General features: G+C 39.8%; 3 protein-coding genes across 6 annotated transcripts in view; all 3 read left to right on the top strand.

Annotated features, from left to right (window-relative positions):
- The first annotated feature begins 77 nt into the window (after window positions 1-77).
- Window positions 78-5,546, top strand: LOC119724801 (membrane-spanning 4-domains subfamily A member 8-like). The gene is made up of 8 exons (XM_038196018.1): window positions 78-213; window positions 920-1,015; window positions 1,991-2,176; window positions 2,613-2,672; window positions 2,955-3,119; window positions 3,646-3,771; window positions 4,315-4,486; window positions 4,863-5,546. Exons 2-8 carry the CDS (start codon window positions 965-967, stop codon window positions 5,078-5,080), a joined length of 978 nt encoding a protein of 325 aa, XP_038051946.1. The 5' UTR covers window positions 78-213; window positions 920-964; the 3' UTR covers window positions 5,081-5,546.
- A 3,087-nt stretch (window positions 5,547-8,633) lies between these two features.
- Window positions 8,634-13,527, top strand: LOC119724799. 2 transcript variants are annotated; one of them, XM_038196017.1, is made up of 8 exons: window positions 8,634-8,899; window positions 9,343-9,432; window positions 9,978-10,163; window positions 10,534-10,593; window positions 11,400-11,582; window positions 12,299-12,421; window positions 12,898-12,985; window positions 13,182-13,527. In XM_038196017.1, exons 2-8 carry the CDS (start codon window positions 9,370-9,372, stop codon window positions 13,325-13,327), a joined length of 849 nt encoding a protein of 282 aa, XP_038051945.1. In that variant the 5' UTR covers window positions 8,634-8,899; window positions 9,343-9,369; the 3' UTR covers window positions 13,328-13,527. The 2 variants fall into 2 exon arrangements, with proteins under 2 accessions (XP_038051945.1, XP_038051944.1); XM_038196016.1 differs by having other exon boundaries at window positions 8,635-8,744.
- A 3,140-nt stretch (window positions 13,528-16,667) lies between these two features.
- The window catches only part of LOC119724798, a 35,214-nt gene continuing 29,174 nt past the window's right edge, over window positions 16,668-22,707 (top strand). For 2 of the 3 annotated variants that reach the window (XM_038196015.1, XM_038196013.1), the window contains exons 1-2: window positions 16,668-17,035; window positions 22,473-22,692. In XM_038196015.1, coding sequence (XP_038051943.1) covers window positions 16,742-17,035; window positions 22,473-22,692 — 514 coding nt within the window. In that variant the 5' untranslated portion in view covers window positions 16,668-16,741. Of the gene's footprint in view, window positions 17,036-21,491; window positions 21,627-22,472; window positions 22,693-22,707 lie in introns of those variants that run through there. The other variant, XM_038196014.1, reaches the window with a different exon arrangement.

Raw genomic sequence — 22,707 nt, 5'->3', positions numbered from 1 at the left:
CCACACGCGCTCAGTCTACAGAATGTTTTACCATTAACTTTGCTTTTCGGGATCGTACAATTTGGATAAAAGGTTGAAATCGGCAAACTAGGCGTGTGCCCTGCCCCCTGCTGATGACCTCATTCCTATTTTCATTTTGATATGTCAGTCATGCATGTCATGCAGGATCAAAGATTTTTGTGCAGGATGTTGTTCGCGGACAATTGAAAAAAAGTGAGTAAACTTTTGAATTCAATTCAATTCAATTCAATGCAACATTTATTTCCAAAATGATAATGACTCGTCCCATGCTCGTCCCCACTTTGTGCACATTTCTCAGGGCTGTCGTGAGCGAGCAGTGCTTTACCCAATTCCCAATCTAGGCATTTTAATTTTAAAACATTTTTTGCAATGCCAATGCCAAGGCAATGGATAAAAAGGGGAGTAGCTAATTGCAGAATACCCGGCACTCGGAAATACACCCCTAAAATCTCTGGATACGCGGTTGGAATCACTGGAAAAGAAACATTTCAAGTCCATGCCAGCTACGCGGATACGGAGTGGGGGGGGGGGTCCATTATTTGAGAACGAAGCAACACAAAAGGAATGGGAGCTAGTTGCTGAAAAATTGTAGGTCCAAACCAACCACCCTGTTGGTGGCTTCGCGGATATGGAGTGGGGGTCCCCTTGACATGCTTGAATAGGAGAACGAAGCAACACAAAAGGAATGGGAGTTATTGAAAAAATTTTAAGTCCAAACCAACTACCCTGTAGTGTTGGCGTAACGTTAGGCTTCTCTCCGTCAGCAGAGAAGCCTTCTAATTCTAGAAGTAATAAAAAGGTATTCATTTTAATACTACTTAGGTTTTTACAAATATATAGGCCTACTTTTGTCTTTAGATGTAAATAAATGCTTTTGTGTGAATTGTCAAATATGCAGGACAGCGTCACTGTCAGAGTTACTTAGGCCATCATCACCAAAAACATGGAACCTTCGCAGCAGCAACAGACTGTGGCCGTCCAACAGCAACCCATGGTATGAGCTATGAGCAAACAAGCGATATACGCTGATTTCTGGGGGGGGGGGGATGCCAAGTGTTGGCATCCTAACTTCTACTTCTAAGTAGTCTATGCCTGGTGGAGGCATGATCTATGGAACAAAACTTTAGTGTAGATTCAAAGAATCAACTTAAAAATATTAAACAAATAAGATGAAAGTAATTGAATTAATCACACAAGAAACAGGGAAAAAATGAAAATATTAAAGGTAGAGTGAAATCGTTTGTCATTTGTGCATTTTTTTTCATTTGAGGCAACAAAATTGCTCAAAATCAAAAGAAGGGTGCTTAACAACCAACCTGATGACATGTTAGCTCAGTGAATGTTGTATATTCTGAGAAAACAATAATCCAGGATCTCGATTTTAATTCAAAAGTTGCCTAGTCATGTTTTGAATTGCGGCCGAAATCAGCATCCGGGACACGTTCTCATTCAGCCGATTGCAGCTGCCCGATGTCACGCACTGAACCGACGAATTATAGTAACCACGTGTGCGTGTGAGTCATGTCAACGCCTGCAAGCACCCAAAACGAACTACTAATGGAAATTTCCAAACATGTGTCTTTAGACACATCTTTGGAGATTTCCGTCTTTTATTGTTTTCTTCAAAATGACAGCATGCCAAAACAAATAATTTCAAAGGGTGTTTTAGTGCCACTACTACCTTTAAGCCAAGTATGCTTTTCAACAATAATTTAATCAGTTACTTTTTTGGATAGCTGCAAATGATATATTCTCCCTTGAAAAAGACAGAAATGTAAAAACCTTGATCCATTTTGAGTGGGTCAGTACTGTCACAAAACCAGTTACAAGATGATTTGTTTTGGGTGGGAGGGGCTGGAGGAGGGGGGGGGCACCTTAGTATTTTCCAAATGTATCCAGTATTTGTCATATATTGCTTTTTCCATATCTAAATTTAGACCCTATTTTATCCATTGCATGTAATTGTTAGGTCACCGTTCAACCGGAGACATCTGTTTCCAATGGAGTCAGGTCTCGTGGTAACTGGAAAGGTTTACGGATCACTGGTTACTTGCAAGTCATTCTGGGTGTGATCTCTGTCCTGTTGGGAATTCTGGCCATTGTCTTCCATACACACATTTATTTTGTCGGCTACGCAGTATGGATGGGTATCTGCGTAAGTAGAATTGACAAATATCTTCCAAATATAATCACCCAGTGTGCAGAGTGCATAAAAGTGCTTCGAAAAGGGACTGAAAATTCTGAGGTATTTTTAAGTTTCAGACTTTTAACCTAATTATCACAGAGGAAAATGTAACAAACTTTCAACTTTTGAACACCAAATTTGTCAGAATTTCAAAGTGAATGAAATGTCAAAATGAATAGCTAGGTGAATTTTTTTTAATTTTTGTGAAAAACACAGAAGTAAAATCCATTGACAATTCGCCAAACATTACAATATCTGTTTTATGTTATTTTCAACAGGCTTCTCGACCATAGTATAGGTTTACTCTTCATCCGCTCATTGTTTTGTTTTTACATGATTCATTGCCAATCTAACTTTCATTTTGTGTTACATAGTAATGCCTTTTTATTCTGTTGGTGTGTTGCAGTTCTACATTGTAGCAGGGATCTTAGGCATAGCGTCCGGAGGAAAACAGAAAACTGGAGTGGTAGGTTTAACTTTCGTTGTCATTATTCTTTATTAATATCAATAAGAACAATAACAAACTAAAATAGCAATCGTAGTATTCACTTGATGTATTCTGGATTGGAAACATTGCTATCCTGCGTATGAAGCTTCTAAGAAGCATTTTTCTGTGTGATACAAATGCGGCATGCACTTATTTTTGTAAAAATCAAAGATAGTTATCATTAATTTACTACTTGTCTTGATTGGATAAAACTTTAGTGTGGCCACCTGTTTTGATATCCCATTACTTTTACATCCTCAGGTCGCGGGGTACCTGATCATGTCCATCATTGCAGCTGTTTGTGCATGTGCTATGATCGCGATGGCTGGTGTGAATATTAATAGTGACAGACATATCTGCCCAGATTGGATGTATCATAATATTGATTATGATTTGGCAAGCCGTGTTGGATGTTCCTCCTCAGAGGTAGGTTCCCAGTGTTGGTTTTGTCCCCAGTAATTAGAGCTGGTCCCAGAGTCCTGATCTCACTGACTGACTTGTCATTTGTGATCCGGGCAGTGCTATCATATAGGATTACACCGCAATGCCAACGAATGAGCTAAACCTGGCCCATTATGTAGACCACATGCTTGGAAAGGCTTCCAGTGTATAGCCATTGTGAATCAATTAAACAACATGTTTTGTTCTCAGGGACCAGCTCTACTTCCCAGTTGCATTTATCTGCTACATAAAAAAATATTTGGGGGAAAGAGTATTTCTGTATTTTTGACAAGATATTTGAAACTATTAACAGAAATATTTGAAATTCTGGTCAATTGAAATAGTGTCATTACAGCATCCTTACTGGCTAAAAAAATGTAGCATATTGTTCCCTACGTGCAGGCGGGAAAGGTCCAATGATTTGGGTAGTGATCTTTGTTTTTATGCCTTAATTCCCTCTGCAATCCTTCAATATGAGTCTAATTTTCTTATTTTGTGGGTTTTTTTTCAGGGGAGTCGTTTGGCAATCGATGCTTTGGTTTTGGTGGTCGGTGTGGCGGTGCTGGTTGTATCAGTCGTTGGAGCTAGCTTGACTTGCTCAAGTCTGTGTTGCTATCCCAGCCCATCCTATCCAATGGTACGAAAAAAAAGTCTTAGGAAAGTAGTGAAATATGTGATCACAAGTCATCAAAAGACATCACAGTTATCATAAATCATCCAGTCACAAGTCAAGACAGATGTTACTTGAGTATAAAGAATCGTAGGCATTCCTGTGTCATTGTTAATCTAATTTATACTATGACTCAGCTTGTGACCTGGCTTGTGATTGCTTTGTGATTGCTTTGTGATGGACTTATGATGGACTTATGATTGACTTGTGATGACCTATGATTGACTTGTGATGACTTGTGATTGACTTATGATGTTTTTGTAATTCACTTGCGATTGACTTATGATAGACTTATGATTCGCTTGTGATCAATTTTTGATCGACTTGGAACTGACTTGAAACCTACTTGATTACAACACTGGATATTAAAAATGTAAAAATACATAATTTCCCAATGCGTTTTCCTTGGACTTTATTAAACTCATGATGTCACCTGTCAGGTGTACTATTTTTAACCCATGATGTCATCACACAGGTGTGCTATTTTTATCCCATGATGTCATCACACAGGTGTACTATCAGAGTGCTCCACAAGTCGTTGCGGCTGGTCAGCCTGCAGTCCAGTATGCGTTTGTGCCCCAGCAGCAGCAGCAGTTCGTACCCCAGCAGCAGCAGCAGTTCGTGCCCCAGCAGCAGCAGCAGTTCGTACCCCAGCAGCAGTTCGTACAGCAGCCTCAGTTTGGTTAGTGTTGAGGTCAAAGGTCATGGGTCAGCAAAGCCACAAGGACAAGGCTGCATCCGAATAAATTGGCCAGGGCTTGAATTACATGTGTGCCTATGGGAAGTAGCTGAAGTCACTTCCCATAGACACACGTTATACTGACAGCCGTAGCCATGTCATTTGGATGTGGCTTAAAGCTGGGTATGAATTGGGTGTTCAGTGGCTATGGCTTCAAGTGTTGTCATTATCTAGAATAAGTAGCCCTAGCCATACAACATGGCTCATATCAGACATGGCAGGGTGTGAAAATGTACACAAACCAATGGGCCAAATCTGAACGTTGTAAGTTGTGAGGTGCTCTCTCACATACATAACTTGTTTCTTGTTTCCTTATTAGGTAACGTGATGTACCCAGGCCAGCCAATCATTGTCACCCCTGCACAGCCCCTCCAGCAACCCCAGGGGCAAGTACAGTACCAGACCACACCCCAGGGGACTGCCCCACCCCAGGCGCAAACCCAAGCTGAAGCTCCACCAGGCTACACGCCGACAGAACCCACCTCCAAAACTTCCAACTTACCTGAAGATCACCACAGCAAACCGCTCATTACCTAAAGGTCAAGGGTCATTGCACTAAATCTTCAAAAAGGCAAACTGAAAGATATTTATTATTATTAATCATTTCTGGTAATGAAACCAAGGATTCCTCAAAAGCGCCCTAGGCACTGTAGCTCGCAAGCCTGAAGAAACCTGTAGAGAGAAGACAATGAGAAGAAGTTACAGTTTTAGAAGTGGGAGGAAAAGCCCAGAAGAATATTCTGGGTAAAACCCACGAAATCAAGCAGGGACCGAAAACCCAATCCACATATTGGCCCAGGCGGGATTCGAACCCGGGTCACAGCGGTGGAAGGCGAGGAAAGTACCGCTATGACAACCTAACTCCCATCATATTTCTCATCATATCATCTCACAATATCGAAGGAAACCTTTGTTTTTAGTTCTAACTAAAGCAATTAACCTTTAGCGGGCTAAGCAAAAAAAAAAAAACGAAACCCAAATTTTGGGAAGTTCTGCATGTAGCATTTTCAAAATCTAGCATATGAAAGCCCAATTCATAAGCTTTCTTTTAGTACAAGAATCATTCAAATCACTCATGTACTTCTCAAGTTACGGAATTTTAAACACAACCACCGTTTTAAGGTTTTGTCCACGGATTGCAAAGAAGTTCAGTGTTCTTTCAGCAAAACGAAAACAAATCACATCACATAGAGATGTGTGTGAATTGTTTTCGTTTTTTGTGACTTGTGGACAGAACCTTAAAACGGTGGTTGTGTTTAAAATTCCGTAACTTGAAAAGTACATGAGTGATTTGAATGATTCTTGTACTAAAAGAAAGCTTATGAATTGGGCTTTCATATCCTAGATTTTGAAAATGCTACATGCAGAACTTCCCTAAAATACGGTCCCAACATTTGGGTTTCTTTTTTTTTTACTCACCCTGTGGTGTGTGGTGTAGAATAGGTTCCTGATTCTGAAATCTTTTTGGTGTTATTTGTTATTTTGGGGGTGGAAGGGGTGCTTTAAGCAGTACTTGGATATTTTACCTGTGTACTTTTAAGTTGTAAATAATATCAGATCCAGCATTTTATTTCTGAATGTGAGTTTTAACTTCTTTAAATACAAGGAAATTCTATATATAGCAGAACTTCTACTTGCCAATAATGTACAATTGGTACTTATTTTCGTAACTTTTTTTCAATAATATTGAATAATCAAAAAATGAAAAATCTACTTTAAAAAACCTTGGATTAGATTCATGGTTTAGATGTTACTTGTAGAATAATAATTTTACAAGGAATTCAACAGTGTAATAGAGCATGATTTAAGCAGCAGGCCACCAGTTTTAATACATAAATTGTACCAAAAAAGTAAAATTTTGCATGCCACTAATAATTTTGAGTCAATAGAGGGCGCACAGTCATGTTAACTGGAGCTTTGTACATTATAATTATTGAAATGCTTCTGGTTATTAATGTACAGTACAAATTCAGATTGTCATTTGTAATATTCCTATATGTTTTTGATTTTGTGCACGTGTAGTATAACATTAAAGGGAATATACAACATTTGCAAACATCGAAAAATAAAACTACCAAGTTTTTACGAAATACCTTACTAGGATGTTGGTAAATGACAGTCTAAAGCATCCTGTAAAATTATGGCACCTGGTGTGAAGTCATTTTCAAGAAAATGGTATTTTTGTATACATTTCCAGCTAGACTGGTTCCCTTACCTTACAATTTTCCGGCATCTATAAATTGATCCATTTTATCTTTACTGGAGTCAGGGAACCAGACTACTTGAGCATTTTTGTTTTTCTTAGTTTTTCAGCATTTTCGAACACAACACTTCAAACATGTCAGTGTAACAATATTTGATCTATTATACTTGCCCCTCAAATAGTTCATTTCTGAAAATTACAGCAAAAGCCAATGATGTACATTCCCTTTAAGCCAATAGTTACTATAAGGACACTGTTAAAGGGAATATACATCATTTGCTTTTGCTGTAATTTTCAGAAATGGATGGAATTGGGGGGTTGGAAATATAAAGTAAATATAGTTACACTGACTTTTTGGAGGTTTTGGGTTCGAAAATGCTATAAAAACCAAGAAAAACGATCATTTTCCTGTAGTCTGGTTCCCTGACTCCATATAAGAAGAAACAGAGCAGTTTACATACATTGGGGAATTGTAAGGTCAGGGAACCAGTCTAGCTGGCTCGTACCCGTTCATAGGTTTGTAATCGATTGCAAACAAGTACAATGGTCAATTGGGGCCAGTATTTGAAAAAAAGCCAGTTGTTTCCAACGCTGATCGGCCGATCAGCGTTGGAAATTGATACAAAAATACCACTTTTCTTGAAAATGACAGTATACCAGGTGCCATAATTTTACAGGATGCTTTAGACTGTCATTTACCAACATCCTATTAAGGTATTTCGCAAAAACTTGGTAGTTTTATTTTTCGATGTTTGCAAATGTTGTATATTCCCTTTAACTCATGGAGGAATAGTTAACTTCACTTTTTTTGTTTAATTAATAAAGTAAATTGTGCTCGTGCGGTTTTAAGCTAGAAAGTTTAAAACGGGCTAGGGGCCTATTATCCACATCCAGGCCCATGTAGCCGGTTGTAAACGTACTTGTTAAGTACCGGCCAAGCACATATTATTCCCATTCATAAATAACTTTCGGTCAAAACAATTTATATTTTCAAAAATTTCTAACTTTTTGGTTCAACAATTTTACATCATGTTTTGTGAAGCATCTCTCTGGCCATATCTATGGTATGTGCCTGGCGCGCGTAGTGCTAAAAAATATCCTTATATGCCGAAATTAGCGCGATGTCAGTGGCGCAGAACGCAGCGGTGTTTACCGGCGGTTTAAAACCACCCACGTGACGGGTAAACTGTCCCTCGGGTATTCATGAATTTTAATCTGTATTAGTGGGCTTTATTCTGTAAACGTTTGTACATGACTGTACTGAAATAGCTTAAGGTTACGTGGCGTTTCATCCTGACAGTTGTTTCATTAAAATTGTCGAAAAGAAAAAGAACTTCGTGAAGATTTCGATTCGATTAAAAATAAAACAACATTCACGGAAATGCAGTTCCTGAAGTGTCCACAATGGTCTGCAGCCCCATGGGCACAGTCAGAGTTTGACATTTTCATCGCCATTTTAATGAACACAGTTCACATCACAGTTCCCACTCAACATCCAGGCAGGAGGCCTATATTGATTGGTTTTATAATATATTGGTTTTAGTGGTCAAATATTTCTTCAGATCGCAACACAGAGCGTCTAAAGAATCCAAAAACTTGCGGGCCCCAACCCCTCGCCGTTACACTTCTCGCCTGCATTAGCGCTCATCGAGGTGCGCATGCGTCCCCCTCCCCCTCCCCCTTCCCCTTGAGAAGGGATTGACGCCCTTGCGAAGCTTGCTCGAGCCCAAAACCTACCTCCGTTTTCCATTTTTTTTTTATTTAAAAAATAGACTCCATGACATACAAATATTTGACTTTTTATTTTCCCGCGTAACTCCGCCCCACATGTACAGACAACTGGCTGACTAGGCCAAGTCTATCTGATGACAGTTTTTTGTGAGTTGACTACTGCGGGCGCTATTCACATTTAACAGTGAACTGAAAATGATTTGTTTTGATTATGACGTTGAAGTCGAAATTATTTAGAGGTCAAGTTGGGCTTATCAGTGACTGAAGGTAATTTTGTTCGTTCTTATTCTTCCATGATTTATGCGACTTTTCTTCCACATGTAATATTGATTTATATAAGCATCGATTCCTGGCTGTAAGTTAGCCCCACTAGTGTGGCCGCGGTATAGCCACACACTAGTTCCAGTGGGCTAGCTGTAAGTGTAAGTTTAACAATATCACAATTATTATTTTAAAGAATAAAACTAACATGACTAAGAGAAATACACCTCACCATGCTCACCTTGCCGTGTCGAAATCAGATGGGGACGAACGTGGGACGAACGAACTACAGAAATCGAAAGTGTGTGAACTGTTTAATTTTTTTTTTTTTTTTGCTAGCTTGATTTGAGTAATGAGGAATTCGACATTTAACTGTCGAATTCCTGACATGCCTGATGATAATTGGAGCTGGAGTAATATACTCAAGCATTGTGTCAAGTCAAGCTAAACTTTTTGCCATTTGATAATCGACAGAAATTAAGAGGTGCATCAGTTTTTGCATAAGGCATTATCATTATCGAGTGTTTTCTATCTTTTTTAAAATTACATAGGGCCTAGGGGCCTAATTAATTATTTTAAACAGATAATCATTATAAATTTTCAGAGGAGTTCGTTGTAAAGGGCAAACATCATGAATTCGCCACCTCCACCTTATAATGGTCATCAACAGGTCACACAGCAGCCACAACCTATGGTGAGTGTAGCCAATCAACAAACACTGAACAGACCCTTTGCAAGTACAGAGCGCCCTCTCAGAGGTCAGGCTTGAGTATTTGAATAAGCCCTTTTACGATATGGGCCATCTTGCTTTAGGGGCAAATTTTACACTCGTTGCTGTGTACGCATTGTCAATGGAAAACTTTGGTGCTTCCAAGTCATCATGCGGTCATTGCCGCGCCTGCATCTAGCAACGCGTGTTCATTTTGTCCCATGAGCAAGATCTATAGACATATTAGTGAAACACCTTATTTACAGCACTTTGTTATGCCAAGTAAACAAAATCGTTTCTTGTCCGGGATTTTTTAAAAAGGGAGGAGGTGCCACTTTTTTTCAAAGATGGCGGATTTTCCAAGATGAATTCATCCTTTTTCTCTACGCTTTTGTGTTCAAAGCCTGGAGTTGTCACCTTTTGTACCAGGTTCTATATTTGCATACGTGCAGCTACAATTCAGTTTGCTGGCAGCAGATAAAAGGCAAAATATAATTTGTTATTTTGAAATGGTTGTGTTTTTCGTTCAGGTTGCAATTCAGCCGAATCCGTCAGCCTCGGACACAACTGGGTCTCGTAGTTACTGGAAGGGTTTACAGATCACTGGTTACATGCAAGTGGTTCTGGGCGTCATCTCGGTCCTGCTTGGCTTTCTAGCCATTGTCTTCAAGTCGTTCATGTATCCAATCGGAATCCCGATTTGGTCGGGGATTTGCGTAAGTTTTGTTTGGTTGCGTTGGTTCTTGGTGACACTGGACTCTCCTACTATTGTGGTCTCACCAATTATAGTTTGACATTCTGTTGTCTCAATGTGTACTTTAATGTTTGCTTTCAACGTTTATCAACTATTATAAGTAACTTCTGTTTGGAATTTTGTGTCATTGTTTTAAGGTGGGGGAGGGGTTTGAACTCTAGTTTGAACTCTAGCCATAGGATTTGTTATGTGAAGTTCCGATAGCATTTCCATAAATTGTTGAGTCTTTGTGCACGCCATATGAACAAAATGGGATGTGCGTCAATTGACATACAGATCTTCAAGTATTTTATTTACATGTTGATTAATTTTAAAATTTTCATTTGCAACAGTTTTACATCATCACTGGCATTTTTGGAATTGCATCTGGCAGAAAGCAGGCAAAAGGTTTGGTAAGTTGATCTCATACTTTTTATTTGATCTTCAAATTTCCTTTTGTAAGGAAAGACGCTTGAAATTTATTTGGTGCATTAATCAGCCTGAAAGTCTGTTGACCTTAAAAATGAAATACATCCATGGACAAAAGAGGGCGCTATATGGCCCAGCCACTAATTCGAGCAAGAGTATGGTAGTGCCGTCTGTAGAGAAATTAAAGGTAGTATACAACATAAATTGCTTTTGCTGTGATTTTCAGAAATGGATGGATTTGGGGTTAGTAATTTTTAGCAAATATTGTTACACTGACCTGTTAAAAGTTTTGTGTTCATAGATGCTGGAAAAACTGCTGGATAAACGGGGCAATTTATAGATGTTGGAGGAATTGTCAGGTCATGGAACCAGACTAGCTGGCTTCCACCTCATCACAGATTTGTAACTGATTGCAAACAGAATGTGGACTAACTGAGTTTGGTATATTGGGGGTAGTGTTTGAAACAAATCAGTTTTTCCAACGATGGTCAAGCGACCATCGTTCGAAATTGATAAAAACATTCCACTTTTGTTTGAAATAACAGCACAGCAGGTGCTATGATTTCACAGGATGCTTGAGACTATTATTCACTTACAGTCAAGTTAGGTATTTCATAATAATTTGGTAATTTTGTGTTTGATGTTTGCAAATATTATTACCTTTTAATTTGAATGCCCTTCCCCGGCTGTTAATTGCTTTCATTGCCTCTAAGTCACTACATGTACCGTAGAAACTCAATATCCCTAAAGATCTGTTTGTTCCAACGTTCCACTGTCTGTCTGTCTGCAGGTGATTACATACATGGTTCTGTGTATCATGACAGCGTTGGCTGGCTGTGGTGTGTGCATTGCTCATGGCATCGGCATTTTGATTCAAGGGTTCGTTGGATGCCCTGACTTCCAGCACCATCCATATCTCAGTAATCATGACCCGTATGATTTCATATACAGGGTGGGGTGCTCATCATCATTCGTAAGTACCAAACAAACAAACAACTTTGTCTGCCATTTTTTTGTTATCCCATCAAATAAACCCTTGGCCCTTCCTCCTCACTTTTGCTAATTTCCATAAAAGTGTCTTGTGTACATAACAATGACCAGTGTCAGGGGTTGTGGTTGGCGAAGTGAAACAATCTGCTGCTTTCAAAGGGCCCATGTAATGTAACTTTTTTAATCCAGTCCTTAAAAATGCACCTTTAGCCTAATTGTCAATTAACATTTTGCCTTTTTAAAGTGTAATGGAGCCTTTTTGGTTTTAATGCTCATGCAAATTTCCAGACTCATGAGAAAAAGCGTGATGACATTTTGTGCGGAAAGCTCACTGTTACGGCTATTTCAGTTTCAATGTCAAGTTTGTCAAGATTCAGAGAAAAAGCTCCACATTTCTTTACCCTGCATCGTCATGAATCCTCCAAGTTTATATGATTTTCGAGCTACATTAGGAGCAAGGATTTGGTTTCATGAAATAACATTAAACAATATGGCTACAAAACCCCTGAAATTTCTCATACTTCAATTCCTCAATCCCGCCCCTCCCCGCCTTTGAAAAATCCAGAATCCACCGTTTTATAAAATCCAAAGATCTCCAAAATCTGCAAGTATTATACAATTGTTTGGCTGCATTTTGAGGAGTGTCGATTGTAAGATAACATTAGCAGTCAGCGTCTTTCATGATTTGATTTGTCCCAGTCATCCCGTGCAGCCATCAACGGTCTGATCTCTGTGCTCGGTTGCATTGAGATGATAGTGGCCATCGTTGGAGCCAGTTTCACCTGTTGTGTCTTGTGCCATTCCACCACTCCAACTCAAGTGGTAAGTTCAAATTAGGGTTGAGCATCTGTCATTGTCTCGATATTTTCCACATTTCCGCCCCCCCCCCAAAAAAAAACAGTGTCACATAGGCCAAGAAAAACAACAATCTGTGTTTCTGGTTACCGACCCTTAAAAAATCACTCAGAACCTGAATAATTTTATTGAAAAGAGTAAACGTAAATTAAATGCGTATTCTCAGTGAAAAATTGAAAACGAGTTTAACCCTTACCCCTTGAGTGATTTACTAGGAACCTTCCTCACTCTTGCAAAATCCAACACCATATGGTCAACTCAACACCCAAACTGTTGGACTCTGGTTATGGTGGTATGCCCATGCCTGACCCCACGTAAAGCATAATCAGTGCAGTACTCACTCCAACAAATTCCAACAAAACATGCTTTGGATTAAGATGGATTGGGGTGGTTAGGGTTTTAAATGACCCTAATTTTATTTATTTATTTTTTGTTTTTTTAAGGTAACCTACACTTCTACTGTTCCCCAGCAGACAGTGGTTCAATACGCTGCCACACCTCAACAGCAGTATGTCCAGCAGCCTCAGTATGGTAAGGTCAAGGGTCAAAGGTCAATCATACAGAATCCTGTCACAATAGACTGGTTACCTGTGCTCAGTGTACCCTTACATAGAGCACTTCTACATAGGACAGCTTTTGTTGCTTAATTTCAGTGACAGTGAATACAAATGTGCCTACTTTCATTACAATCAGGGTTTGTTTACCGTGTTTATTGTTCTCTTTCCAGGTAACGCTATGTACCCCGTGCAGCAAGTTGTCGTTGCGCCCCCTCAGTATCAACCCCAGGCCCAGGGGCAGGTGCAGAACCAACCTACCCCCCAAGGACAAGCACAGGCTCCGCCCCCTGAAAAGCTTCCTCCTGCAGATTTCTAAACTGCAGGACAAAACCAAACGAAGGATCACATCTCTTACCACAGGTTAGCAAAGTGAAAGTAACTTTTATCGTTTTGTTAGTTTGAGCATTTTTCAGTGTATGTTTCCTTGAAACAGGCATGGAACTTTTCCCCATATATGCTGATTTCTTTTCTTTACTTTCCATGTGGGCCATTGAAAATAGAAAACACTGTACAAAGTCTTGGAAAGATTAGAATTTCCTCTTTTTTCTTTTGGTGACTTCTAGTTGCATGCCTGTTGAGAATGGTTCTTGTCATGGATTCATTGACAAGCTTGTTGGTTCCAAACATTTAAACTGCTCTTGCGCACACACAGTGTAGACGAATCTGGGCTTACATGGTCCCCTGCAGTGGAGACACCATTGTGCGTGCTATTGTACAAAGCAACTGCTGCATGATGATGGATTATCTGAACAATAGCTAGCATAATGCTTCTGCCATTGAAGGGGGCCATCAAGATAGAATTGATAATGTGCCGGATTGGTATCTATCTGCTAACACTAGCCAATTGTATCGCAATACTGAGCACAGTAGTTTTCTACTACAATCATTATTCATTTTAAAGTAAACACAATAGTAAGCAGTAAACACAATAGTAGCAAACTAGCTTAAGTACTTAAATAAGTTATACAATAATGACATCTCAGTGTTCGTGCACATGTTTGCAATGATATTTTCACCCTATTTAGAATCCAACGTAGTATAGTGAAGTCAAATAGACGCAAAGTGTCACACTATACCTACGCTGTACTTGTTTGTTATTTGAAACTTTATTTTTGTTTACCATAAAAATATTTATAAAATATTTGTTCTAGTAGCGGGAGAGGAAGAAATAGTTATAGACGTTTTGAAATGGAATATTTTAAATTGTTTATATTGCACTGTTTACATTGGATAACTGAAATAGATTGTTCTGTTTTTAAATTCAAAACATGTTTTAATAACCATTCATAAATACCTAAAACAGTTAACCCATTCCTATTGGACGAGAGCCCATCACATGGCCAGTTTTGAACGGTTGATAAAGACCCGCTAGCTGGTCTTAAACACTTTTCCAGTGTCACATGAAATTTGGACTTGATAAAATCCATTCCCTTTTACCCTTTTATTGGTTGAACGTTCACAATCCTCGGTTAGGCATGCGCAATACTACCAATGAGTCTTGAGTGAGTTGAGTCAATGAGTTTCATGGTCCTAAATTCACACTATACACCGGCACAGCTGCATTGTGCGCCAAATGGCGTAGTACGCGCAACGCGCACGCCAATCAATCCATATAAGGAGTTGTTAACGACTACTTCCGAGAGGCACATACCATAACATAGCTAGAGGCTTGTTTAAAAAAACATGAAGTACATTTGTTGAACAAAATTGTTGGGAAATTATAATATTTGACTTGCTTTGACTGTTTGACTGAAAAGGTATTTATGAATGGGAATGAATATGTAGAATGGTTTGGAGTCAGGATGCTGATACGTCCAGACTCCAAACCTGTCTTTTAAAACTAGCCAGGCCCACATTTATTCCCTTATAATAAGGCCAGTATCAAAACAAGTTAGAAATCTGTTATCAGAAGTGCCTCATCAAACCAAACAAATTTGGTTTAAAACCAAGAAACAAACAGATATAAAAGTCAGCACCATATTCAGTTTTCTTTTAAGAGATTTTTTAAATCCATTTTATATTTAGTTTAAAAAAAATGGAAAGGAATGGCAGTATCCCATAAAGTTTGCACGGCCCTGTACAGAGTATGTAAGAGCGCCCTCGCTTGATGAGGCTACATGACATACACTCGATAACTTTCCATTTCAAGTCATTTTTGCCTGCCACTGAGCATCACCTGAAATATTTCATTTTTATTTTTTTAAGTTTATAACATATCTGACTATTTTTACACCTAGATATACTGTAATTGTATGTTTTAAAATTGTATATTTAGATTTTATTTAAAATAATACAGTATAGTTTCGTTAAAATCTCTGTATTTATTGAAATTAAAATTTCACGTACACCAAAAACACATTTCCGTTTCAGTTTAATGATCTTCATTACACAAATATATGAGTTTGACTATTGAATATTCAATATGAATACATAAGACAGGAACAGACTTGGAGCCAGTCTAGCCCTAGCTGGGACCATTCACTTTGTGAGGGGGGGGGGGGGGCGAGGTGAGGGTGAATCTAAATTTACGAGTCACTCCCCATCGTAATCGTCACCTTTGTGAAATAAATGCCCACTCGTCCAACAGTTCAGCTGTCACATGTGCCCAGGGTGGGACATATATCACATCTGGTGGTCTAAAACAGGTCTTAAATCTCCTCCTGAGATTTGTTTTTTGTAGACAGAGGGGTTTTTATTCATCTTTTTATTAGTTTTTAATGTTTACAAGGAAAAAAGTATGTTGTGGTTAAACATGCTGATTTTTCACTGTCTTTTTATCTTTGATTTAAAGGAACGTGTCTTATATGACTATGAAATATTGCCACTGCTAACTAGATGTCGAAAGTTTCATCCACAAAATGATACAACAAAAACTTAACAGTTAAAGGCCGAATTTGAATATATCCCCCCCCCCCGACTTGCAAGTGTGACGTACGGGACACGCCCCTCTCTACCTTCAGGAGTATTTGAGAGATTTTTTTTCCACCATAAAAGAAAGAACCAAGTAAAAGGGAAAATAAGACTAAGAAATTAAAGTTGGGGCATAAAAACCTATGACTTTAGCTCGGTTCAGTATTAGCAGGAGAGTCACATGAGTAACTGTCAGCCAATCAGCTCACGTGACCTGTTTATGCATTTTTTTACGCGCTTAACGCACCCGCAGTAGACTTAATGAGGCTAATGGTCTCCGAAGTCGATAAACCGTTGCCCTTGACCCTGAAGTTTACACCTTCGATACCCGGTCACGGCCAACACAATCACTCTTCGTCTGTCCACAACGAAAGTTTATATTCATAATCCGCCATTTTCTGTCACTGCTTACGCCCAAAATAGCCATTTATCATGTGTGTTACCATGGCAACATTTAAACGCGCGATGAGAAAGTTCTCATTAGCTATAGCAGCATTGACGTATGTTTGACTTCGTGCCAGTACTGCGCACGCCTTGAATGTGACCACAGAAAAAAACAGAGACTGAAAGTTGGACCGCTTTTATTTTCAGCTCAAGAAAGTCGCGACGAAGCCAAGAACCACTTTTGTTGATAGAATTATACCTCCAAGTTTCAGTGTTTGTATAGAATCTGTCTCGTTGAATTTACGGCTAGAGTCGACTCGGAGGTGATCTAAGTTTAAAGTGGGCTCGCGAAGCCGAGCCACTGGTGTATTTTACTCAAACAGGATTTTCTAGATTGTAAAAAGTATCCCAGTAAACTCGAAAAGTGGCGAGAAAAATGACGGAGGTTTTGAGCGAACGGATCACACTGAACATTGCGTCAATGCGCGATACGGATATCGTGCATGACAAGACGCAACCGTGTCCTACGGAGAAGCTATCAATGGAGCCAATGAAAGTCCGAGACGGGGAGGAAGGGAGCGGGAATAAGCAGCAACAGTCGCCGGACATTAACGCTAATCGGCCCGGTGTGGTACCAGCAGGGAGCGGCAGTGTGAATGCGGAAAGCACTGCTGTGGATGTGACCGACTCGGTTCCAGCGGATGGCGCACTCCTTGATGACGAACATGAGGTAAGACAGAATGATTGAAACTGAAATAACCGAAGTTGCTTCTGTCTGAAGGTGACATGCTTTAGCTTAATGACAAGAGGTGAGTTTAATAATAAATATTATTTGACACTGTATTGACATTGTGCGAAGAGCCCCTGCTTTGGACTGTATGCCCGTTGAATTGTAGCAAAATATATAGACCTAAACGTGTCGTACAAGATCGCTTGTAGTTTGTAGAAGCGACATTATTTTTGGTGTAGGATAAGTCCTTGAGGTTTTGCCTGCCACTTTCCGAGCAAAATCAGTGGAGAATTTCCAAATCCATGCATGCATTAATATTATTGATAGCACATCTTAGTAAAGACATACGGATAATTTTGTCTTAATGGTTGCAAATACAATGGCAGCATTGTGCAGGATAGAAACATTTTATGGTGAGAAACAAAGGACACCAAAAGTCGCTCCGATGTTTCATTGCCAGCCCTGAACGTAATTACCACGCCAGTTTTCTCGTGTTCAAAAAGTTACACCATTCCAAGTAAAACGCATTCATTTCACTTGATAAATTACGATATGAATACCTTTTGGCAAGACATTGAAGTACGCCAATATTGCGAGTCTGTTCACAACCATTCGGTTGATAGTCATGTCCCCATATGGCACTAACTTTCAGGTCTCAAAGTCGCATAAAGGGAATTAGGATCATGATGTATTACTCAAGACTTGTGCCGGCCTCGGTCTGGCTTCACAAAGAAATCGAAACAATTTGTTTGTGGTGCATTTTATCATGTAAAGTTGTCTCTAAAGACACATTATATTAAGAGGGTTTCAGCGGGCATAGAGATATCTTAGAATGCACGGAACAGGTGTGAGTATTATTCCTATCCCCCACGCTAAGATCTGGGATCAGTAGAGGTCGATTGAAGTCAATGTAGGGATCAGTGGCTCGCCAAATGCAGCCGGCCGACGGACCGTAGAGCCACCACGTCTGGGTCTACCTATTCTCGGAGGATTTAGTCTATAGGTATAGGCTTACCTTATGGTTATAACGTGACATGTTTTTTTGGGGGAAAAAAGACATTCCAGGGGATTGAATGCATGAAATCTTGCTGTTTTTGTCACTGCGAGGGGAGCGTGGCCAAGAGGGTCAGGGTTCGAATCCAGCTGCTGGCCATATGTGTCCTTGGGCAAGCCATTTCACACCGACTTGCCTCTCTCCGCCCAGGAGAGAGGCAATCATGGGTACCGGCGTAAGGAAATCAGAGATCAGACAGACCTGACGGGCGGCTATAATTATTGGCTCGTGACATACTTTACCTTTCACTTATATAATGATATTGATTGGTTCGATGATATGAGTCGGTCTGTCAGTCCGTCAGTTTGTCTGCATACTCTATATTGTCTTACGGTAGATATAAGCTTAGATTTTGACGACAAACCAAGACGGTATGTTTACAATGAAAAGATCCACCTATATTATGATCTTGTTGTTTCCAAACGAAATCTAAGCTTTCAACTTTTTCTTTTGGGTGATTTTTTTTCTCAGTGAGACGCGTTTGGAACAGCTATTACGGGGCTTTAATCTTTCCTCAACAAATCCAGCATAGATTAGTAAAACGTGTACTCAATAAGGCCCAAGTGTTTTAATCCGGCAAAACATCTTGAAAAAAAATATCAGAAAACCGCTTCCTTGCAAAGCTTTCATCTCACTCTTAATCCACGGGGTCTCTCATCGCGACTAGATTTGTCTCCCTAGGGGCGTGGCTCAATTCAGCATCAGTAATAGCCGAGGGGACCACAAGCGGACTCTAGGGTCTCGTTGGTTCGAGCGTCAACAGTATTTTATCGGTTCGTCGATTCCAAGTGGCGATTTCTGTCCACATGACGAGAGATTCTTGTTTCAGTGGCTCTTAGCGCGAAATATAATAGGGGGACAAAAAGTGCAGCGTAGAGTCAAGTACCTAATTGCGAAAGACTTATGTCCTCAGAGAGACAGGTCTGTGAGATGTTTATTATTTCAAAACTTTCCGTCCCGGTTGTCCAAATGTGGGTTTTTTTGCGAGTGATTTCAAGGAGAAAGATCATCATTTACCGGTTCAAAATGCGCCTATACCTGAGTTTGAATAAAGAGATTAGCTTGTGGTGTCGGTTGAGTTCGTGAAACAAGGACATTTACTTAAGTTTTTGGAAAGACATAACTATTATAATGACGATGTCGCCAAAGTCTCTGTTTTCATTGTTCCAGTGGACGGATAGCAAATTCTACGGGACACTATGCATGTCATGTGCAGCTAGAAGACAAAAATAGTCACCTTTTGTCCACGTATTGTATAGCACAACCTTTATTTCAATCGTTATTGAGTTTGAAGTGCAGGGGACTCGCATTTCACGAAAACATGGCAGTTTATGTTGCAAGAGAAATGATTTTTGTTAAAGAGAAATGATTCCAAGTTGCCGCGATATTATTCCAGTTCCCATCTGCTTCAGAGTTTACGATTCTCAAGCAGGTTAAGGATCAACCCTTGTACTTTCTGTATAAGTGACTCTCCTGGGCTTTTGTTGGAACTAATGACTTAAAAGCTTGTAGAAAATATCATTATATCTGTAATTTCAATCAGGTACATAAATTGCACGTAAGGTGTTCGGCCAAATGTAGACCAATTCTATTAGCACCTTCTGGTGCTGTACTTTGGATGACTTCTGGTAGGTCCTGCTCTAATTGCGATGCATGCTGGGTCAAAGGTCACTCACGTGGTGTCATTTTCTGTAATTTCATAATTTTTCAGCAGACATTATAATGTTCACAATGTGTTGTATTTTCCTCCTGTTTTTTCCCTGTTGGTTCAACGGCAATTTTACCATGTAAGGATCATCGTCTCTAAAACGGCATCGCGTACCAACAAAAACAGCAATTGGTTCACCTCAAAGGCAGCCCTTTTCTCTGTAACTGCTCGCGGGCTCAGCATTCCAAAGCCTCTTCCAGTTGTTTTTATAGTTTTGCGGAAAAAAAGTAAAAAGGGCTTTTAGCCAACAAAATGAGTTTCACAGTAGGCCTACATGTAGTCGTAATTTCTGTCAGCAGACGTACTTCGACGCCAAGGAGTGAATTCATGTGTGTAATTGATGCTCCCTGTCCGCAAGCTATATTCTTGAAAAAAAAATACCAGAAACCTCGTGGACAATATTGGTGCTTGATCCCTGATCTGAATTTGGTGCTGTTTTTGATGTGGGACCTATACCCACTTGTTACGAGTGGATCAGGTTTCTCTCGGAATTTACAAGAAGGCCGACGGTTTTGGGAGTAAATGTTGAAGGGTTTGGCCCAAGAGCATTCTCCAATAAAGACGTGAAGAGAAATGCATACTGTACTGGCACGATTTCTGAAAATTCTGAACACGCGCGACTACGACAGAGATTTGAAATACGGCCAGAAGTAGTTTCATAAACCACTCGTCATGCGTCAACACTGCACTCATTAAAACATTTAAAGCTCCCCCCTGTTAGGAATCAATGGATCTTCCCAAGGAGCACGTGCGAGAACATTATTAACACTTTCAACCAATCAAATTGGTTCGATTAAATACGGCGCACTGATTGGACCGTCGCAGAATGTCATGCGATTAACCTTTTCCCCAGGCTTTCAGATCGAAAGTTTGACTAGGTCCAGTCCATAATAAATTTATGACATGATAAAAATAAGTAAGGACCAAACCTCTTATATCAACAAGTGATATTTCCTTATCTACGTATACTTTAGTTCTTTCCCGCAAATCGACCGTGTGCCACAAAACCACCTAACCCAAAGAAAGTACAATATTCGGCAAACTGTATGTGAGGTCAACGATTTGACCTCATTTGAACTTTGACCTGTTGTTTGTTGGTTTAAATCGCGCCCTTAGCAGCGTTTGGGGGCACCATATTTTCCCAGTCTATATTTGCGCGTCTTTTGTTTACATTGGTGTCCCGGAAAAGAGGCAGATGTGAAAGTGTTATAAATGATTAAAATTCCAAGATTGAGTAGGTGCTGAAAAACTGCCGCACTTTATGACGATTTTAGTCCCCCCCCCCCGTAACTCCAAGGGAAAATGTCCATATGGTATCGTCATGTGGGAAAACGTTTTAACTTTAAAAATATAACCTTGCACATTTGAATGGGCGATGACGCGTGTGTTTACCAAGGAATGCAAGAGTTGTCAGCATTAAATCCAGTCTCAGAAGGCAAACTGATCTTGTGTTGATATGCCCAGCTCTGTCAATAGCGCCCTCATGTATTTTTCCCGAGTCGATAACGAATTGTAACGAAGACAGACACAAAAATATTACCTTCAAAAAGTTTCATACAATCTCTCACTACTTAAATGAGCTGCGAGAAAACGAAATTACAGTCAATTCACTCTTTTCCAAATTAAATTCACAATTTTTACCCGAGCACTCGACGGGACTTGAGGCAAGTCTATTCCCGCGTAGCCATGTTTTGAAAATAAAAAACACGTGCGTGTTGTGTGCACGGTGTCAGACATGTCAAATATTTTTGGTCGAATAATATTATCTCGTCATATAAATTTACAGCTGAAAGTTGTCATTTCAATCACCATGGACCCATTTTATACTGGTAGGTGTTTTGCAGAACTTTATTAGGCTTATTTTATTGCGGTAATAATGCGGCGCCATGGTGGCGCTGGCGAAGAAGGAAGACGTAACAAGTTGAAAGTAGTGGCTATCGTTACGGCAGCCGTAACGCGATTTTCAACTGTTGTTGCCTTGGATTGTATTGCAAAATCACCATTGCGAATATATCAACCAGAATGCTTCTGAAGCTCAATTGGATACACATTGGACTACTGTTCCGGGATCACACGCTCCTCAATTTTAATTAAAAAAAAAAAGAATTTAATAGTTTTTGTTTACTTGCAAAGTTTACTTTCAAAAGTTCATGCATTTATTTATCAAGTCTTTCTTTTTGGAGGATTTTTTTAAAAAGGGAAATAAAGTCCGAGAACCTTTCGGTTGAATGATAGTGTGGTTCCAATAGCCAGTCCTAACTTTGAAAGCCATGTTAGGTCAGGGAACCAGACGGTTCAGTAACGATATCAGTCAAAAATTGCGGTGCGACTGCAGTAACAATAAAGCCATTGAAGAAATTGCGTGCCATTTTGCCAAAACATCATATCTTGACGTGGTCATAGTTCATTAATGATCACGGGTATTACATTTGAACAGATTCAATAATTTCGGTTGTATGCAGCATTGTTCTAGGTGTTTTCAAAGTTGTTTTCTCAAAACTGTGTCATAACTTTATGTTATTGTGGTGGTTTTTTTTTTTTGGGGGGGGGGTTGGGGGTTGGGGGGTTGGAAGGGGGTGCAGTTAGCCTTTGCGGAGGCTTATTTTTAACAGGAAGAACTTGAAATTTGTCAAACCGATTACTTGTGTCATCTGGTTCACTCTTGTCCGTCTCAGAGTTCCTTGGGAGGATGTCACAACCCAGCCTTCGAACCAGACAGCTTGCCAGTCAAGTACAGCCAGCCGTCTTACAAATATCAAGATGCCTACCTCAACGAACCAAGAAGCAGCAAAGACAGATGCATGGAGCATTCTCGGACAGCTGTCGGGGTTGTTGTGGTCATAACGACCTGCATCTTGATCGCTATCATCTTTTTCATGGTCGGCCATTTTTCTGGTGAGTGTTAGGGCA

The sequence above is a fragment of the Patiria miniata genome, unplaced genomic scaffold (assembly GCF_015706575.1).
Source record: "Patiria miniata isolate m_02_andy unplaced genomic scaffold, ASM1570657v1 HiC_scaffold_18, whole genome shotgun sequence".
In the NCBI taxonomy this organism is placed as follows: Eukaryota; Metazoa; Echinodermata; class Asteroidea; order Valvatida; family Asterinidae; genus Patiria; species Patiria miniata.
This window is presented reverse-complemented; position numbering and strand designations above follow the sequence as displayed.

What these genes read in the sequence shown, in the direction of transcription:
- LOC119724801 (XM_038196018.1), top strand. Translation starts at nt 965, where the DNA reads ATGGAACCTTCGCAGCAGCAACAGACTGTGGCCGTCCAACAGCAACCC. An exon ending in CCGTCCAACAGCAACCCATG is followed by an intron (nt 1,016 to 1,990) that starts GTATGAGCTATG and finishes TGTAATTGTTAG; the next exon opens with GTCACCGTTCAACCGGAGAC. An exon ending in CCAGCCCATCCTATCCAATG is followed by an intron (nt 3,772 to 4,314) that starts GTACGAAAAAAA and finishes GTCATCACACAG; the next exon opens with GTGTACTATCAGAGTGCTCC.
- LOC119724799 (XM_038196017.1), top strand. Translation starts at nt 9,370, where the DNA reads ATGAATTCGCCACCTCCACCTTATAATGGTCATCAACAGGTCACACAG. An exon ending in CACAGCAGCCACAACCTATG is followed by an intron (nt 9,433 to 9,977) that starts GTGAGTGTAGCC and finishes TTTTTCGTTCAG; the next exon opens with GTTGCAATTCAGCCGAATCC. An exon ending in TGGGGTGCTCATCATCATTC is followed by an intron (nt 11,583 to 12,298) that starts GTAAGTACCAAA and finishes GATTTGTCCCAG; the next exon opens with TCATCCCGTGCAGCCATCAA.